The 18,981-nt window shown below is 44.7% G+C and overlaps 1 protein-coding gene across 4 annotated transcripts in view; it reads right to left on the reverse strand.

Annotated features, from left to right (window-relative positions):
* LOC140730810 (unconventional myosin-VI) overlaps positions 1–18,981 on the reverse strand; it is a 322,637-nt gene that overhangs the window by 207,946 nt on the left and 95,710 nt on the right. For all 4 annotated transcript variants that reach the window (XM_073051731.1, XM_073051733.1, XM_073051732.1 and 1 more), the window contains 2 exons: positions 5,186–5,255; positions 23–96 (listed from right to left, as the gene is read on the reverse strand). In XM_073051731.1, coding sequence (XP_072907832.1) covers positions 23–96; positions 5,186–5,255 — 144 coding nt within the window. The remainder of the gene's footprint in view (positions 1–22; positions 97–5,185; positions 5,256–18,981) is intronic.

Below are 18,981 nucleotides of genomic sequence, written 5' to 3' on the forward strand. Positions count from 1 at the left end.
GAGATTAGCTCTTAGTACTCACGTAGATTTTGTCTTTGCTGTAGCGCACTCGAATATTGTTCAGGAGCGTAGCTTCATTTAAGTACATGAGGCCACCTGGAAGAGAATGCAGAGAGAGACCTGTGAGTTTCAGCAGTGGCTGCGTGGCAGATGCCAGCCTACTAGACCAGTACATGGAATTCAGTGCCCGAACAGCGGTCTCCGAGGAAACGATACCTGCATCGTAGCTCCGTGCGCACAAAGAATGCCCGCGGGTACAGGCAAGACACGTAACAAAGTGCATTCTGCAACGGGTTGGAGCGAAAGCAACTCCTTGTGAAACCGTAAACCTGGCAAAGCCATGAGCCAGAATCAGGGGGGTCAATTGTGCACGAATGGGCGTCACTGCAGCCTGGCGGTCACCGTGACACTACCACAGCTCGAAGGTCAGAGTTCAATTCCGGCGCTGTTCTGTACGTCCTCCCCGTGGAATGTGTGGGCTTTCCCCAGGCACTCTGGTTTCCTCCCACACTCCAATGATGTACTGGGTAGGTTAACTGCTCATTATAAATTGTCCCGTGATTAGGTTACGGTTAATCAAGGTTGTGGGGTTGCTGGGGTGGCATGGCTCAGAACCAGAAGAGTCTACACACGGTATCACTAAATAAATAAGTAAATCCTCATGGCAATTTGGAAGTAAACTCCTTCGCTCTTCCTGTTTTTCTACAGTCACGATTTTACACCAGCACCCAGCGTTTCCGTACAACTTCCAGACATACCCTCCATTCAGAGCCCCTCAAGTAGCTCTCTGAAAGAGATGATAAACAGATGATACTGATCTGCCTTATGAAAACAAAGTTAAAACCTCAGTATTATCTGGTTTTTTTAAAAAAAGGAAATAAATAGAATATCTGAAAACAGACAGGAGGAAAGATCTATCAGCTGTGACAGGGATAAACGCCAAGCGATAATGAAAGAATTGGCCCCAGCTACACTTGGGTATATTGGTAAATAACAATGGAAATGTTTGTTTCCTGTAAAAAGAACTAAACTGGGACTAATCTCGAATCCCACAGTGTTATCTACCTCTGTACCCTGGGCAATATGGTAAAACAAAGCCATCAAAAGATTAAGCAGGATTTGTACACAATAGTTAGCTCAATCAACTTGCTTTCGTGCACCAGAAACCAAAAAAGGGGAGGAAGGGTAGAGTGAAACCAGGTCAAACACGATGACAGAATTATAACCCAGGTTCAGTTCAAATCTTTGGATTGCTGACATTCCACAGAACACCGTAGCCCCATCACAAAGACAATACCACCCACCACCGGAGAGGATGGTTCAAAGACTGACTTCTGGTTCGTGCTGATTTCGTACAATGCCTAAGTGATGCTGCCCAGCAGATCACGCTCCCCCGGCATCTGAAATCAGAGGAAGATACACTAGGTACATTGATGGGAAAGGCTGAGAGGGACATGGCCAAATGAGGGCAAGTGGGACTGGTTTAGATGGGCATCTTCACCAGCATACGCTGGAGCTGGGCTGGAAACAGCCACGACTCCATTTGGCCCAATGGTTTCAAAGTTCAAAGTAAATTTATTATCAAAGTACATACATGTCAACATGCTTGAGATGCTGAGATTCACTTTCTTGTGGGCATTCACAGCAAATACAAAGAAATGTTATAGCCTCGATTAAAAAACTGCACACAAAGACAGACAACCAATGTGCAACAGGCAACAAGTTCTGAAAGTAAAGATAGAGAACAATAATAACTAAGTAAATAAATATTGAGAGCACGAGTTGCAGAGTCCTTGGAAGTGGGTTGCAGAATCAGTTCAGTGTTGAGGTGAGTGAAGTTATCCACGCTGGTTCAAGAGCCTGATAGTTGAGGGGTAATGACCGTCTCTGCACCCGTGGGTGTGGGACCCAAGGCTCCTTACTGACGGCAGCAGCGAGAAGACAGCATGTCCTGAGTGGTCATCCAGGCTTTGTGCTCGTGGGATAGAACCCACCCAGCAGTATCCCACCATCCAGAACTGCATCTGTAACTCATTTCTCTTCACGTAACTATCTGAGCACGGTTTAAATGTGATGAGGGTTTCTACCTCCACAGGTCTTTGGCTAAAATACAATCCCCTTCTCCAATCCTTCTAAAAAATTCTTTACATCTCTGCCCCTTTGTTCTTGAACTCTGAGAAATATTCCCACTTTTTTAGGCCCCAGTTTTATACCGCACACTTCAATTGAATCTCTCTTTCGGCCCCCTCTGTTCCAAAGAAAACAACCCAGGTCGCCCAATCTTCCCTCGTATCTGAAATGTTCCAGTCTTGATTATAGCCTTCGGAATCACTTTCTCAGTTGATAGCAGCATCTCACCCCTGCAACGCTGTGGAGTTTAACGTGATCCATTCATTCAACAGCACCTCCCCAATACGCGAACCCCAAATACCGTTCGTTCATTGTCACTGGCATGGACCTCTCTTTCTGAGAACGTTCAGCATTTCAACAGCCTTCCTCAGACCATCTTGTCAAGGATGATCAGGGATGGGCATTAAATGCTGGCTTTGGTTACAAAGCGCCAATTCTAAAGCAACAATAACCAGCAGCACAGAAGTAAAAAGGTGGACATTGACCATCGGGGCTAAGCTTTTTACTAGGATTATTCAATCATCTGGTAGGTTTTTATGTCATTCCTGAATATTCCAAATAATTACCCAATTTGAGCTAAATAAAGTTACTTTATGATTCAGGAGAAGAGACTGAAAATGCACTTGGCTTAAACTTTCAATGCATCAGGTGGAAATGCAGCATGACAGCTCCGCCTTTTGAGGAACCACAAATATTTCTCAAGCCCCCCCCCCCCCCAAGGTACAACTTCGCATGCATCAGAGAGAAATCTGAACAGGAATATATTAAAAACATGCCGAAGCCTGCCAAACCCAATGTCAGAGTGGGAATCAGGACTTTGAACATCGGATTGCAATGGTGTAATAGAGCAGAGGCTTCATTTTTTTTCCTTATTAATTCACATGGGAACCAGAGTGCCAGAACCGTTTGCAGAGAGGCTGTGGAGGCAGATGCTGGCGAGACCTTAAAGTCGGGAGTCAGAAGTTTGAGCACAGTGCAACTCGTCTCCAGAGCTGAATATATTTCGATACAAGCATCATCGTAGGAAAGGCCTACGACCTCGAGGCATGGACCAACACCTGGAATTGCGATATTGTAGCCATTCATGGGAATTGGTTGCATTTAATTTAAGGCGTTCGTCTAGTTATCTGAAGGTCGCTAGTTCGAGCCTTGGCTGAGGCTGCGTGTGTGTCCTTGAGCAAGGCACTTAACCACACGTTGCTCTGCGACGACACTGGTGCCAAGCTGTATGAGTCCTAATGCCCTTCCCTTGGACAACATCGGTGGTGTGGAGAGGGGAGACTTGCAGCTTGGACAACTGCCGGTCTTCCATAAAAAAAAACCTTGCCCAGGCTTGTGCCCTGGAAACTTTCCAAGGCGCAAATCCATGGTCTATCGAGACTGACGGAGGCCTACACACAAAATTGTGAGGGGCATAGATAGGGTAAATGTAAGCTGGCTTTTTCCACTGAGGCTGAGTGAGATTAGAACTAAAGGGTCACAAGTAAAAGGTGAAAGGTGAAAAGTTTAAGGGGAACATGAGGGGAAACTTCACTCAGAGGGCTAAGAGAGTGTGGAATGAGCTGCCTGCACAAGTGGTGCATGCGAGCCTGATTCCAACATTTAAGAGAAATTTGGGTAGGTACGTGGGTGGAAGGACTATGGAGGGCTGTGGGATAGGCGGCTCAAATTGCTTCAACACCAACTAGATGGGCTGAAGGGCCTGTTTCTGTGCTGCCGCTTTCTATGACTGACAAAAGAACAGTGAGCCATACTGGTTTCCTTGCTGATTCTAAAATTAATTATTCAATGCACCATTATGTAATTTTCAATTAAAAGAGGTACTGCATCCATTGCTTTGGAGAACACAAAAATACTTGTGACCATTATTAACAGCTTGTGCACATGGTGCCAAAAATTAAAATGAGGCTCTGCTTGTTGCTTCCTTTTGACGTTCCCGAGCAAGAATGTTGCAACCCTTTATCTCCTCAGAAATGAAACAGCACATTAACGGGATCTGAACAAACAAGATTACGAGCCAAAATAAAACAGGGTGCTAAAATAAAATGGTGGGCGATGTTCTCAATAGAGTATAGTTCAGACATAGCGTCCCGTACAATGACACAATACAGTTTCATAGTTTCACTACTGAAATGATAGTGACGATGACCCTGACATGCAGGATTGAAAGACTGAGTTAAATTCAAAGTATATCTGTTATCAATGTACATTAATGTCACCATACACTACCCTGAGATTCATTTTCTTGTAAGCATTTTCAGAAAAATAACAACAGGATTTATGAAAAACAACACATTAAACAAAGACTGACGTTTTTTTTCTTGTGTTGTGGGGTTTGGGGAGGACACTAAGCTCACTTGTCTTTAATTTAGGTGCTTTTTTGTTAAATTCTCTTCCTTTGTAGCATATTGTTATTGTATGCTTAACCTTGCTCTGTATTAATGCTCCTCATTGGGATTTGGGGTTTTTAATTTTGTAAAATGTTTTGAAAAACTAATAAAAGAATTTAAAAAAAACAACAAAGACTGACAAACAATCAAGGTGCAAAAGCAGGCAAATTGTGCAAAAAACAGAGTAATGAGTTTAGAGTCCTTGGGAAAAAAAAGTCTGTGGGATCAGTTCAGAGTTGAGGTGTGTCACCAAGTTCAAGACTGGGTTAAGTGATAAATTCAGATTGCAAAGCTGGGAGTTCCAGCCTGGGGAATATTCCTGGCAAGACAGGTGCCCTAATAAAGAGCTTCAGTTTAAGGAGGAAGTTTACACCGGTCACAAAATGAGTAATTAGGGATCAACTGCTAGCTAATGTGTGAGAGGGTGCTTGAGGAAGTGGCTCCAGGCAGGTGCAATGCCTCAGTGTCATTAGAACCGTGAAGGTCATCAATGTTGTGTAACTGTAGAATGGTTTACTAAACACTTTGCATTGGGTTAGGAGTTCAAACTGTTCAAAGTGCAACGCCGGCAATTGAGATATGGCAATACTCGAGAGAAGAATGACTTCAGACTGCGGGAAAAGTGTCTGGGTTGATGCCACCCCAGATCCATGCATTATACTCACAGTTATCTTCAACATCCTTTTTACTGTCTTCTTCTGCAGGGAAAACTTGGTTGACGGGAGCTAAAAAAGTCTGGGGGAGAAAGAAAATCAGTGTTAATTCATTGCAGCAAAGCTTTAAGAAATGATATAATGTTTGTCATTAATAAGAAACCAATAGTTCCAAGTCAACTGGAAACCTCATCAACCAGGTGTCCCTTCCAGTGGAGTGATTTTATAAAGATGTACATCTTTCCAATCTGTATATTTCTATCAGAGTGCACAAGCTGGAACATGACAATGCTCGTGCAGGGTGGCGGGTGGAGATACGTCTCTACCAAAGGAGGTGTAAGGTTCTCCTTCCCTCTGCTGGCCTGCAGGTCACCCTTGGGCAAGGTGTAGCACACCTGCTTAGTCCCCAGATCAGGGTCACGTGAAGCCATGGGAGCAGGTGCTGGATGGTCATATGAGCAGCTGGTGCGCATTACAAGTCCTGGTTGTGCGACCACTGACACCAGGCAAACAATCTCTGAAGAGTATCGTTAATGTCTGGGGTCACCTGTCCAGTAAAGACACTGCCCAGAAGGTGGCATTTCTGTGGAAAAAATTTGACAAGAACAATCATGGTCACAGTCAACCGTTAATCGCCTGCTTGATATGACACAGCACATAACAAACAAGCGGTCCTCGTGCAGGATGCACTCCGGCCACAGATCCAGAGGCTTCCTGAGGGCCAATGGACATTCTAAGCTCCCTGTAGGAAGATTTCCTCTTGAGGAACATCCCATTAGACACCGGCATGGATTTTCAAACTCTACTTTCCCCACACCCTTACGCGTTACAGCCCTGAGGCGCCAGTGTTGGGGAAACTGCAGCCTCTACACAACAGCTGATCTGAAGCAGGCCTTCAGCCTAACAGAAAAAGTGTGCTTTAGTCACTTAAATCAGTAATCCCACATTTAATTGTGCAAATATGTACAACCCACCTCAAAAGGAGACACCACGTTAATGAAGATGACCTGACTGAAATCCTCACAGTGCAAGAAAAACAGATCAGTTACGTATGTTAATAAAATGGCCGCAATCCAGTGGGAACGTGCTGGTTTTTCCCCCCAACATGCCCCCCTCCAATCTCCTTCTGACAGAAGGTCAGCGCCAGCAGATCAACAAAGCCCCGACGTTCCGAATCTTGACCTGCCCTGCCCTGCCCCTGAATGCCTCCAGCATCGCCTGCTGCTGTCAGCTGGCCCCCTTGGTCATCACTGCTTCTCAGCTACAGCTAACGCTCGGTTTCAACTTGGCATCAGTTTACTACCGGCTGCTCTCTTGTCCAGGGGCGACTATTTCGATTTAATATACGGGCAACGCATGACTGCGAACTGGGGCAGTCAAAGGCCCGGTAACCATGTCTTCTTCGGCCTCCAACGAATGCAGATCTGAGTCAGAATCCAAGTCCGCTGGAGGCTGGAGACCAAGGCAGGCAGACAATCTTGGGGTAAGAGGACTGTGTATGTGTGGGAGGAAGGAATGGGACTTCCACAGATCCCTACAACTTCTGCAGTGAGGAATATTGAGATTATAACCTGGTGTGTGAAGACTTGGAAGGGAGATATTTTTTACATGACCTATCACACATCTTTCGTCAACACTGATACTAACAAGCACAGACAGCTTACATTCACTCAACAGCAGACTGTGCAGACAGACAGGTCAGGAAACGTACGAGTGGTGCCCTGTCGGACCACAGCACCATCATGCCAACTCCACACTGCCAGTGGCTGAGCTTCAAAACCAGATACAAACAGGCTTGCAATTTTGAGGGTAAGCAAGCGTTTCGGAAACCACATGCAGCTGATGTAGACAGCGGATTTTATGGGTGCAGTTCAGTTTATGATGTCCTTCCTTTATTGACACATACGATAACAAGGTTCCTCCCCCAGATGAGCTCAAAGCCTTTTATGCTCGCTTTGACCGACGGAACATGGAGGCAAATTCACAAACTCCCAAAGACCCTCTGAGGCCAACATGAGAGCATCCTTCAGGAGGGTGAATCCGGCCCAGACACCAACCTGGTCAGGTACTGAAGACCTGTGCTCACCAACTGGCTGGAGTGTTTACTGACATCTTGCTTTGGCAGTCTGAGGAACCAACCTGCTTCAAGCAAGCTTCAATCATACCAGTACCCAAGAAGGGCACAGTGACCGGCCTCAGTGATTATTGTCCGATAGCACTTACATCCATGGTGATGTGATGAGAGGTCGGTGATGAAACACATCAACTCCTGCCTGAGAAGTAACTTGGATCTGCTCCAATTTGCCTCCCAGAGCAACAGGTCCACAGCAGATGCCATCTCACTGGCCCTTCACTAAACCCTAGAACAGCTGGACAACAAAGACGCAAACATCAGGATGCTCTTCATTGACTACAGCTCAGCATTCAATACCATCAAGCAGATCATTACTCCAACGTGACCACCATCGCCAGAAGCGCCAAGGCATCCTCTAATGACTGAAGCTGCCTCAACCAAACAAGCTTCAGGCGACAAACTAAAAACAGAAAATTCCAGTTGGAGTTCGGTGACAAGTGGTGTTCCACTGGGATCTCTGTGTTTGTCATGTATATAAGAGACCTTGGTGAAGACGCGAGTGGGTGGGTCAGTGAGCGTGCTGATGACGAGGTTTGGCGACAATGTGGAGAGTGCTGATGGTTGTCAAAGGAAGCATCAGGATATGACTCAGTTGCAGATGTGAGCAGAGGGGTGGTAGATGGAGTTGAATCCAGCCAAGTGTGAAGTGTCGCTCTTTGGGAGAGCAAACATAAAGAGAAAGAACACAGCTTACGGCAGTATTCTTAACAGAATTGATTTACAGAGGGATCTAGCGGGTCCACCAGTAACTCCCTGAAAGTGTCCGTACAAGTCAGCAGGGTAGCAAAGAAGACATGCTTGCCTTTATTAGTTGAGTTCAAGAGCTGGGAGGTTATGTTGCATCCTTATGAAGCTCTGGTTAGGTCATATCCGGACAACTGCATTCTCTTCTGGTTGCTCTGTTATAGGTAAGATGCGGAGGCAATGGGGAGGGTGCAGAAGGGGTTTACCGAGATGCTGTCTGCGTTACAGGGCACGTGATACGAGGAGTGTTGGACAAACTTGGGTCACTTCCTCTGAAGCAGTGAAGGGCGAGGAGAAACCTGATCAAGGATGTTAACGAAAAACATTGATAGACTAGATAGCTGGTAACTCTATCCGCCAGCGTCAAAATGTCTAACATTATAGAGGCAGATTCCAAGGAGACGCGTGGGGCAAGTTGTTTCAAACACAGAGACAGCTGACAACAGAGACAGTTAAAAGTATCCTAGATAGGCACACGAATGTGCAGTGAATGGAGGGATATGGACCAGAAAGGATCAGGTGTTATTAGCTTAATTATTTTGGCACAGCATTGCGGGTTGAAGTGTCTGCTCCTGTGCTGTACTGTACCATTCAATGTTCCAAGAAGCCAGAAAAACCTTCATCAGAAGCAGGAAAATTCTGAGACTAGAAATGTTGACTCTGTGTGTCTCTCTCCACAGACACTGTCTGACCTGCTGAGTATTTCCAGTATTTTGTTTGTGTTTTGGATATCTAGCATCTGCAGTTTTTTTTTGTCTGACTGTCATTCAGGCAACGAAGTACTGTTCCTAGTTACACCTCAAAACAGACAACTCTCCATACAACACAAATCTCCAATGGGGAAGGGAATGGATATTCTAAAGCATCATGACAAGCAGAATCGGGACAAAATTCAGAGCGTTTGACAGATAATGGCTATGAAAAAGCAACTGAGACTTTTTTTTGCTGATACTATAGAGAGAGCGCAGAGGAGATTTACAAGGATGTTGCCTGGATTGGAGGGCGTACCTTAAGAGAATAGGTTGAGTGAACTTGGCCTTTTTTCCTCGGAGTGACGGAGGATGAGAGGTGACCTGATAGAGGTGTATAAGATGAGAGGCATTGATCATGTGGATACCCAGAGTCCTTTTGCCCAGGGCTGAAATGGCGAACACGAGGGGGCATAGTTTCAAGGTGCTTGGAAATGGGTACTGAGGGGATGTCAGGGGTAAGTTTTTCCACACAGAGAGTGGTGGGTGCGTGGAATGCACTGCCGAAGGCGGTGGTGGAAGTGGATACAATAGGGTCTTTTAAGAGCCTCTTAGACAGGTACACAGTGCTACGTGCAAGGGAAATTCTAGGCAGTCTCCAGAGTAGGTTACACAGCCAGCACAACATTGTGGGCCAAAGGGCCTATAATGTGCTGTAAATTTCTACATTCTTTCATGAGAGTCGGGGATCTGAGGCAGAGACCAACATTCAAGACAATAAGCTCAATTCCTGGTGCAGTTCCCCGATACGTTTGCACTGTGTGCTCTTGCAGAATCTGTGATTTGTTTTGTAACATCACAAAACACATACTCTGCCAGAATCAGTTCAGAATGACTGAACTCAATTCAGCACTGCATACTCAGTGCCACTAATGAGCGTCAGGAAACAGCAATGTTCAGGGGGGCTTTGTCCGAACATTTATCTAAATGAATTTTGCATTCTTATGTGGACACTAATCGTCGATTCCCAGTTGCTCATTTTCCTGTTGCTATTTTTCATGATTTTGATCGGGGCAGCCGCAGATAACTAACGATAGTGCTAGATTGAACTGGAACGAAGCTGCAATGGAATATGCCTGCACTCTTTCAGTGACGTTTGTGGGGTGGTGTTTTATATTCTGTGCTTCTCACACATTTACTGTTGCTGTTTGCGTCTTTTTTTTTGCTAATTGGGTTGTGGGGGGGGGGGGGTCCAATGTTTTTTTTTCCTCTGAACAGGTTCCATAGTTTTTCTTTGCTTATCTCTGGGAATACGAATCTCAGAGTTGTAAACTACATACAGAACTTTCATAATAAATGTACTCGGAATTTTGAAGTTTGATTTAATTTGGCATGGACACCTTGTGAATGAAGAAACCTGAATTATAAGCTTGTGTACTGCACAAAGAAGAGAACCCCTGTTAAGCTCAGCCAAGATTTGATCATGTGTAGAACAAAGATCTTGTTTACAAAATACCACATACTTAAAATGGCGAAGTGTATTTCCTCTTCTATTCTGTAATTTTTAATATTTTGCTATCTAGATCCAAAAAATCTTCAATCGCATTGCTAGTTTGTAAAAGGACTAATTCATTCTGTCAGCAAATTAGTACTCTTACAACACTTCATGAAGCTCAATCTCATTGCTACTTTGAGTCAAGAAACATCCATGCTAATTAGGTTCAGTGTTTCAATCTGGACTAGGCTGCATAAAGTAAAATCAGCCATTTCAGCCCAACATTGCTCCATAAGCAACTTCGTCCTGACAACAGTCATTTTAAGAGAAAATTCTCGGATGTGCCCGAGCAATGCTGATATCCGAGAAGCAAAAATAGCAAAAATAATGTAACAGATAATCAAGACACAAAGTACCTCGAGGCAATACGGAAACACAGAACAAACTGACCAGCACAGGACCAGGGTCCTCAGCCCACAAAACCGTGTCAAACCAACCTAAATTCTCCTACCTGCACGTGGTCCTGACTACAGATCCCACTAAACTGCATGGGCACGCAGCAGCACAGTAACTGAAATGCTCCCACACACATAGCCTTTGTTACCCAGCAGCTGGAACTTCCTTTTATAAAATCTTGAAAATATGCCATAGTTTTGAAATATTTGTTAATATAATTGTGAAATACCCTGTAATTATGTGTTAATGAATACATTCTATAACTGTTCTAGATAATAAACATACCACAACCTTCACTTTGAAACATTTTAGAGCTTCAATGTATTCCCATGGTCAACGTTTCCACTTCCAACCATGTTACAAATTGTAACAATAAAGACAGAATGGAAGTCAGCAGCTCATTGTTAACAAACTGCCAGCTCACATCTACCACCTGGATGCAAAATTAATAGAAACATAGAAAACCTGCAGCACAATACAGGCCCTTTGGCCCACAAAGTTGTGCCGAACATGCCCCTACCTTAGAAATTACCAGGCTTACCTATAGCCCTCTTCTTCAGAGCTCCATGTACCTATCCAAAAGTCTCTTAAAAGACCCTATCATATCCACCTCCACCACCGTTTCCGGCAGCCCATTCCACGCACTCACCACTCTCTGAGTAAAAAGCATACTCCTGACATCTCCTCTGTACCTACTCCCAAGCACCTTAAACCTGTGTCCTCTTGTGGCAACCATTTCAGCCGTGGGAAAAAGCCTCTGACTATCCACACGATCAATGCCTCTCATCATCTTTTACACCTCTATCAGGTCACCTCTCATCCTCCGTCACTCCAAGAAGAAAAGGCCAAGTTCACTCAACCTGTCTGCAAAAGACATGGTCCCCCAATTCAGGCAACATCCTTGTAAATCTCTTCTGCACCCTTTCTATGGCTTCCACATCCTTCCTGTAGTGAGGTGACCAGAACTGAGCACAGTACTCCAAGTGGGGTCTGACCAGGGTCCTATATAGCTGCAACATTACCTCTCGGCTCCTAAATTCAATTTCACCATTAATGAAGGCCAATACACCATATGCATTCCTAACCACAGTGTCAACCTGCGCAGCTGCTTTGAGCGTCCTATGGACTTGGACTCCAAGATCCCGCTGATCCTCCACACTGCCAAGAGTCTTACCATTAATACTATATTCTGCCATCATATTTGACCTACCAAAATGAACCACCTCACACTTACCTGGGTTGAACACCATCTGCCACTTCTCAGCCCAATTTTGCATCCAATCAATGTCCCGCTGTAACCTCTGACATCCCTCCACACTATCCACAACACACCCAACCTCTGTGTCATCAGCAAACTTACTAACCCATCCCTCCACTTCCTCATGCAGGTCATTTATAAAAGTCACGAAGAGTAAGGGTTCCAGAACAGATCCCTGAGGCACACCACTGGTGATCGACCTCCATGCAGAATATGACCCGTCAACAACCACTCTTTGCCTTCTGTGGGCAAGTCAGTTCTGGATCCACAAAGCAATGTCCCCTTTGATCCCATGCCTCCTTACTTTCTCACTAAGCCTTGCATGGGGTACCTTATCAAATGCCTTGTTGAAATCTATATTCACTACATCTACTGCTCTACCTGCATCAATGTGTTTAGTCACATCCTCAAAAAATTCAATCAGGCTCATAAGACACGACCTGCCCTTGACAAAGCCATGCTGATTATTCCTAATCATATTATACCTCTCCAAATGTTCATAAATCCTGCTTCTCAGGATCTTTTCCATCAACTTACCAGCCATTGAAGTAAGACTCACCTGCCTATAATTTCCTGGGCTATCTCTACTCCCTTTCTTGAATAAGGGAACAACATCCACAACCCTTCCAATCCTCCAGAATCTCTCCCGTCCCCATTGATGATGCAAAGATCATCGCCAGAGGCTCAGCAATCTCCTCTCTCGCCTCCCACAGTAGCCTGGGGTACATCTCATCCGGTCCCGGCAAATTATCCAACTTGATGTCTTCCAAAAGTTCCAGCACATCCTCTTTTTTAATATCTACCTGCTCAAGCTTTTCAGTCTGCTGCAAGTCATCACCACAGTCACCAAGATCCTTTTCCATAGTGAATACTGAAGTATTCATTAAGTACCTCTTCTATTTCCTCCGGTTCCATACACACTTTTCCACTGTCACACTTGACAGGTCCTATTCTTTCACGTCCCATCCTCTTGCTCTTCACATACTTGTAGAATGCCTTGGAGTTTTCTTTAATCCTGTCCGCCAAGGCCTTCTCATGTCCCCTTCTGGCTCTCCTAATTTCATTCTTAAGCTCATTCCCGTTAGTGTTATAATCTTCTAGATCTCTAACATTATCTAGCTCTGAAGCCTTTCGTAAGCTTTTCTTTTCTTCTTGACTAGATTTATTACAGCCTTTTTACATCACAGTTCCTGTACCCTACCATAACTTCCCTGTCTCATTAGAACGTGCCTATGCAGAACTCCACACAAATATCCCCTGAATATTTGCCACATTTCTTCTGTACCTTTCCCTGAGAACATCTGTTCCCAATTTAAGCTTCCAAGTTCCTGCCTGATAGCCTCATAATTCCACTTACTCCAATTAAACGCTTTTCTAACTTGTCTGTTCCTATCCTTCTCCAATGCTATGGTAAAGGAGATAGAATCGTGATCACCATCTCCAAAATGTTCTCCCACTAAGAGATCTGACACCTGACCAGGTTCATTTCCCAATACCAAATCAAGTACTGTCTCCTCTTGCAATCTGGACAGTGTTTATAGACAAAGGCTTTGTAATACAGACAAGAAAAAGTTTATGAAACAAGAACATTTTTCCTTATTGTATTGCACATAATTATACCTTCAATTAATGAATTAAAAGTGTGTGATTTTCAATTTTCATTCCAAAGTATATAACAAAAGAAAAGCATTTAAAGATCTGTGAAATTTTCAGGCCATATAACAATCTCCTGCTCCGAGCAACGGTTGGTTTACGCAGCTGTAAAAAAAAAATTAGAGGGAACATTGGTCCCAGCACACATCAATAATTGGAAAAAAATTGTTTCACGCATCTCTTTTGAACTTAACCCCCTCGTCTCTAGTATTTGACATTTCTACCCTAGAATAAAGAAACTGACTTCCTATCCTATCTGCAGTATGCCTCTCAATTTTATAAACTTTCTATCCGTCTCCCCCTCAGCTTCCACTGCTGCAGAGAAAACAACCCAAGTTTATTCTACGTAGCACACCGTCTCGCCCAGACGGCGCCCTGGTTAGGTTCTTGTGGACACTCTGCAAAGTATCAACTCCCTTCTGATGGGACAAACAGAATTAAATACAACACCCCTGATGCACCCTCATCAGAGCTCTAAAAAGTTGCAACTAAACTTCCTGATTCTTGGACTCAGTGCCTCAACAGATAAGCAGTTTGCTTAATAACTGGCTTGTGAATACTGCACATCAGCCTCATGCATGGGGTGGGTGGGGAGAGATAGGGAAAGGGGGGACAGATGTACGGAGTGGATTCTGGGGCAAAACACAGCTCAAAGAGCTTACTTATAAACCATAGAATCTTGTCAACAGCTCTATAAACAACTGCGTGGCTCCCCAGATTAGGGAAAACAATTGCTGAGTGAGTGTGCTGCTGAGTTGTACAAACAATTCTCCGGAGGGAGTCAGGTACATTGGCACATTTGATCAGTGAATTCATCTGTGAGTTACTTTGGACAGTAAACAACCCATCTTCCAGTGCAGTGCCTGCTCTGGATATCTCTCAAACAATTCAACAGTTCCATTTACTAGCAGAGAATGGGACAAACCTATCAAATTGTAACAACACACTGTTAAAAAAAAATACACATCGAGCAGTTCATTCAATCGCTTCTGAGATGTCTTCTTGATGTCACTGCACCTCCAGAAATAAAAGACAAATGTATTTACAAACTGAGAGCCAGGCTGCAAACGGCTCGCATGTTTGAATGCTTCACTTACCGTAGAAATAAACCAAGAATCGTTATTAATTACAATATGCGTTGGCCCCTCAACCAGAGCAGAATACTTAATTTTACACTGTGCGCGCTGTAATGTCATGTATGAACATTTTCAAGTATGTTATTTCCCCAAATAATTAAGCTCTTTGAGAATTGATTTGAGTTGGATTTTCAATACACAAGCTACCCTCTCCAAAGGTTCACATAACAAGCTAATTTGCTAACATGTTTCCTGCACCTGCACTGGAAAAAGAAACCCTGGAGGAAGTTGATTCATCATTGAAATCCCATCTGCCACACCGCCGCTTCAGCACATTCTGTAAACAGGGTCAACGTAGACGAACTCTCGGGGCCTTGGCCTTGAGCAGGAACCAGCATCCCAATGATGCTCTGCTTGTGCTCAGGACATCACACAGGGGCTTCAGCCAATGGAGTACCCCAGTTGTTACGCTCAATGTAGCGGGTGGCAACTCAAACTGTACCGTAAATGAGCAAGGAGAGCAGCTATGCTGATGAAATTAAACGCAAGAGGAACACTGGCCAGAGCACTAGACAGCTGACACCTTGGAATCTTAAATATCCATCTGCAAGTGGACAGGTCAACACTTTTTAAACTGAAGTTGACAGGAGCACCATTGAGAGCGTCCTGACAATCTGCATCTGGTACGGTAGCAGCAGAGCATCGGCCGCAAGTCCCTACAAAGGGCAGTGAGAACAGTCTCCCTGCCGTCCATCGGGCACACTTTTCAGCACCGCCGCTGTGTACACAGGGCCCTTAGTATTATCAAGGATCCCCACCCATCCATCCAGCATCCTCTTTGACTTTCTACCATCGGGCGGGAGACTCCGATGCACAAAGACAAGATCGCAGGGTGGGAAACAGCTTCTTCCCTCAGGCCATTAGGGTTCTGAACTCCCTGCTGCATCACATCTGAAGTGTCACCAGATAAAAAAAATGTTGAAAGGTGAAGTACAATTTACGCACCTTACTTTGTTTAGCTATGTTTAATTCATCTGTAGATCTAATTCTTACTTGCCTCAGTTACTGTGTGCTGTGTCATGTGACATGGTCAATTATGGTCTTTCCATGACCATGATTGTTCTTGGCAAATGTTTCTACAGAAGCAGTTTGCCATTAATTTCTACGCTGTATCGTTACAAGACAGGGAACCCCAGCCATTATCAATACACTTCAAAGATTGCTTGGCATCAGTAGTCACATAACCAGGGCTTGTGATATGCACCGGTTGCTCATAAGACTACCCACCACCTACTCCCATGGCTTCACAGGACCCTGATCGAGGGGCTAAGCAGGTGCTACACCTTGCCCAAGGGTGACCTGCAGACCAGAGGAGAGAAGGGGCGCCTTTGGTAGAAATGCATGCCCATCCCACCACCCTGGGAAATCCGAGTGGTGTGCTCGGCCTGACAGAAGGACTATCTGGGTTCTTTTTCCTCTTTTCACAGGGATGTCTCACATCATACAAATCCAACCAATTTATTCACATTTCTTTCCACTGTGCTTTGTCGTCACTGTCAGGTCAGTACGTACAAGGTTAACTGTTTTATTTTATAGTTAAGAACACAAGACCATAAGAAATTGCAGGAGTCAGTCATCTGGCCCATCAATCCTGCTCCGCCATTCAATAAGATCATGGCTGATCCGGCCAAGGACACACCTCCACCTACCTGCCTTTTCCCCATAACCCTCAATTCCCCTGCAATGCAAAAATCTAACCAACCTTGTCTGAAAAATATTTACTGAGGCAGCCTCCACTGCTTCATTGGACAGAGAATTCCACAGATTCACCACCCTCTGGGAAAAGCAGTTCCTCATCTCCAAACTAAATCTACTCCCCCGAATCTTGAGGCTGGGCCCCCTAGTTCTAGTAAACGCATTGTGCCTTTCAATTCAACAACTGAAGAAGTCCCTTTTCCTGCTGCAATCTGCTCAATTTGCTATGGCCTTTCTATCGAAAACTTCACACCTATTTGTGTTCTGCACATTGCATTCTATATTAATTACCTAGCAAGGGGTTGATCAATAGCAGAACTGACTTGCAATAACTGAGCTACTGTCTTTACAGTTTAGAATTTTTGACAGTCAATAGGAAAACCAACATGGAACAATGCTCTCTTCAGAGAATGCCTCATTTTATTGCAGTTGAACACAAGATCAGCATCACAGTTTGGAAACACAGCATTAGTAGCATCCATTTGTACAGATGTCCATTAATTATAGTTGGCATTCTCAGACCCCTTGGTACATGGTAGGGGCCTATGGTATAACAAAGGTCGGGAACCCCCGATTTAGAGTTAGTGCGCAGATCAGGTCCTTCCGGTCCAACAAAATACACCTCCCAGAATCGCACCTATGTAACCCTACCCAAATCACAGGACAAATTACAATGACCAACTCACTTACTAACTGGTACACCTTTGAACCGTGGGAGGAAACCAGAGCAGCTGGAAGACACAGGGAGGGAGGGCATGCAACTCTTCACAGAGGATGCAGAAATGAGCTAACTCCAACACCCAAACTATAATAGACACGCGCTAACCATTATGTTGCCTTAGCACCTCCCTAAAATCTTTGGTAGCAACTATAGCAATGCACAATCTTTGCTGAATGTAGACTTCAGTCACGACTATTTATTCTCCCCACGCTCTATAACTAAGAATGCCAAGTGCCACATCTCATGCTGAAGAGTTGAAAGACTCTTGGTTGATAAACACAAAATAGTCTGCAGATGCAGAGCAACACAGACAGAACGCTGAAGGAATTCAGCAGACTAGGCAGCATCTATGAAAATGAGTAAACGGTCACGCTTCAGGCCGACATCCTTCATCAGCTCTGGAAAGTGGAATTTCCCGGTGGCCAACCATTCCTACCCCCATTCCCATTCTGACACGTCAATCCATGGTCAAGCACTAAAGACCTGGGCTGATCAACTGGCTGGAGTGTTCACCGAGATCTTTAACCTCTTGCTTTACCCACCTGCTTCAAGCAGGCTTCAGCCTAAGAAGAACGTGGTAACCTGTCTCAAAGATCATCACCCAGTAGCGCTTACATCCACTGTGATGGTGTTTTGACAGGTTGATGCAACATATCAACTCCTGCCTGAGAAGAAACTTGACTCTGCTCCAATTTGCCTACCAGTGCAAAAGGTCCATAGCAGATGCCATCTCATTGGCTCTTCACTCAACCCTGGAACATCTAGATAGCAAAAATGCAGATGTCAGAATGCTCTTTATCAACTACGCCTCAGCATTCAATACCACCATCCCCTCAAACTAATCAATGAGCTTCAAGGCCTTGGCCTCAATACCTCCTTATGCAATTGGATCCCTGATTTCCTCACTTGCAGACCCCAGTCAGTTCGGATTGGCAACAACATCTCCTCCACGGTCTCCGTCAGCACCAGTGCACCACAAGGCTGTGCGCTTTACACTTATGACTGTGTGGCTAAGCACAGTTCCAACATCACACTCAAGTTTGCTGATGACACCACTGTCATAGGCCGAATCAAAGGTGGCGACGGATCAGCTTACAGGAAGGAGACTGAAAATCTGACTGAGTGGTGCCATAACAACCTCTCACTCAATGTCAATAAGACCAAGGAGCTGATTATTGACTTCAGGAGGAGGAATCCAGGGTTCCATGAGCCAGTCCTCCTCAGTGCTGGAGAGAGTCGGCTTCCTCTGTGTTATTATTTTAGGGGACCTGCCCTGGGCCCAGCGCCCAAGTGCAATTACAAAGGAAGCATGGCAGTGCCTCTACTTCCTTAGGAGTTTGCAGAGATTCAGCAAGACATCTAAAGCTTCGACAAACTTCTACAGATGTGTGGTGGACAGTATATTTACTGGCTGCCTGGTATAAAAATACCAATGCCCTTGAACAGAAAATCCTACAGAAATTAGTGGATATGGCCTAGTCCATCACGGGTAAAGCCCTCTCCACCACTGAGTACGTCCACATGAAATACTGTCGCAGGAAAGCAGCATCCTTACCCCCCCCAAGACATGCTTTCTTCTCACTGCTGCCATCAGGATGGTGGTACAGGAATCTCAAGACTTGCACCACCAGGTTCAGGAACAGTTATTACCCCTCAACAATCAGTCTCTCGAACCAAAGGGGGAAAAGCATGATTCAACTTCGCTTCATCATTAAAATGTTCCCACAACCTACGGACTCACTTCCAAGGCCTCGCCGTCCCATGAACTCGATACTTGCTGCTTATTTATTATTATTACTTTCTTTTTGTATTTGCATAGCTTGTGGC

Source organism: Hemitrygon akajei, chromosome 7 (assembly GCF_048418815.1).
Source record: "Hemitrygon akajei chromosome 7, sHemAka1.3, whole genome shotgun sequence".
Classification (NCBI taxonomy): Eukaryota; Metazoa; Chordata; class Chondrichthyes; order Myliobatiformes; family Dasyatidae; genus Hemitrygon; species Hemitrygon akajei.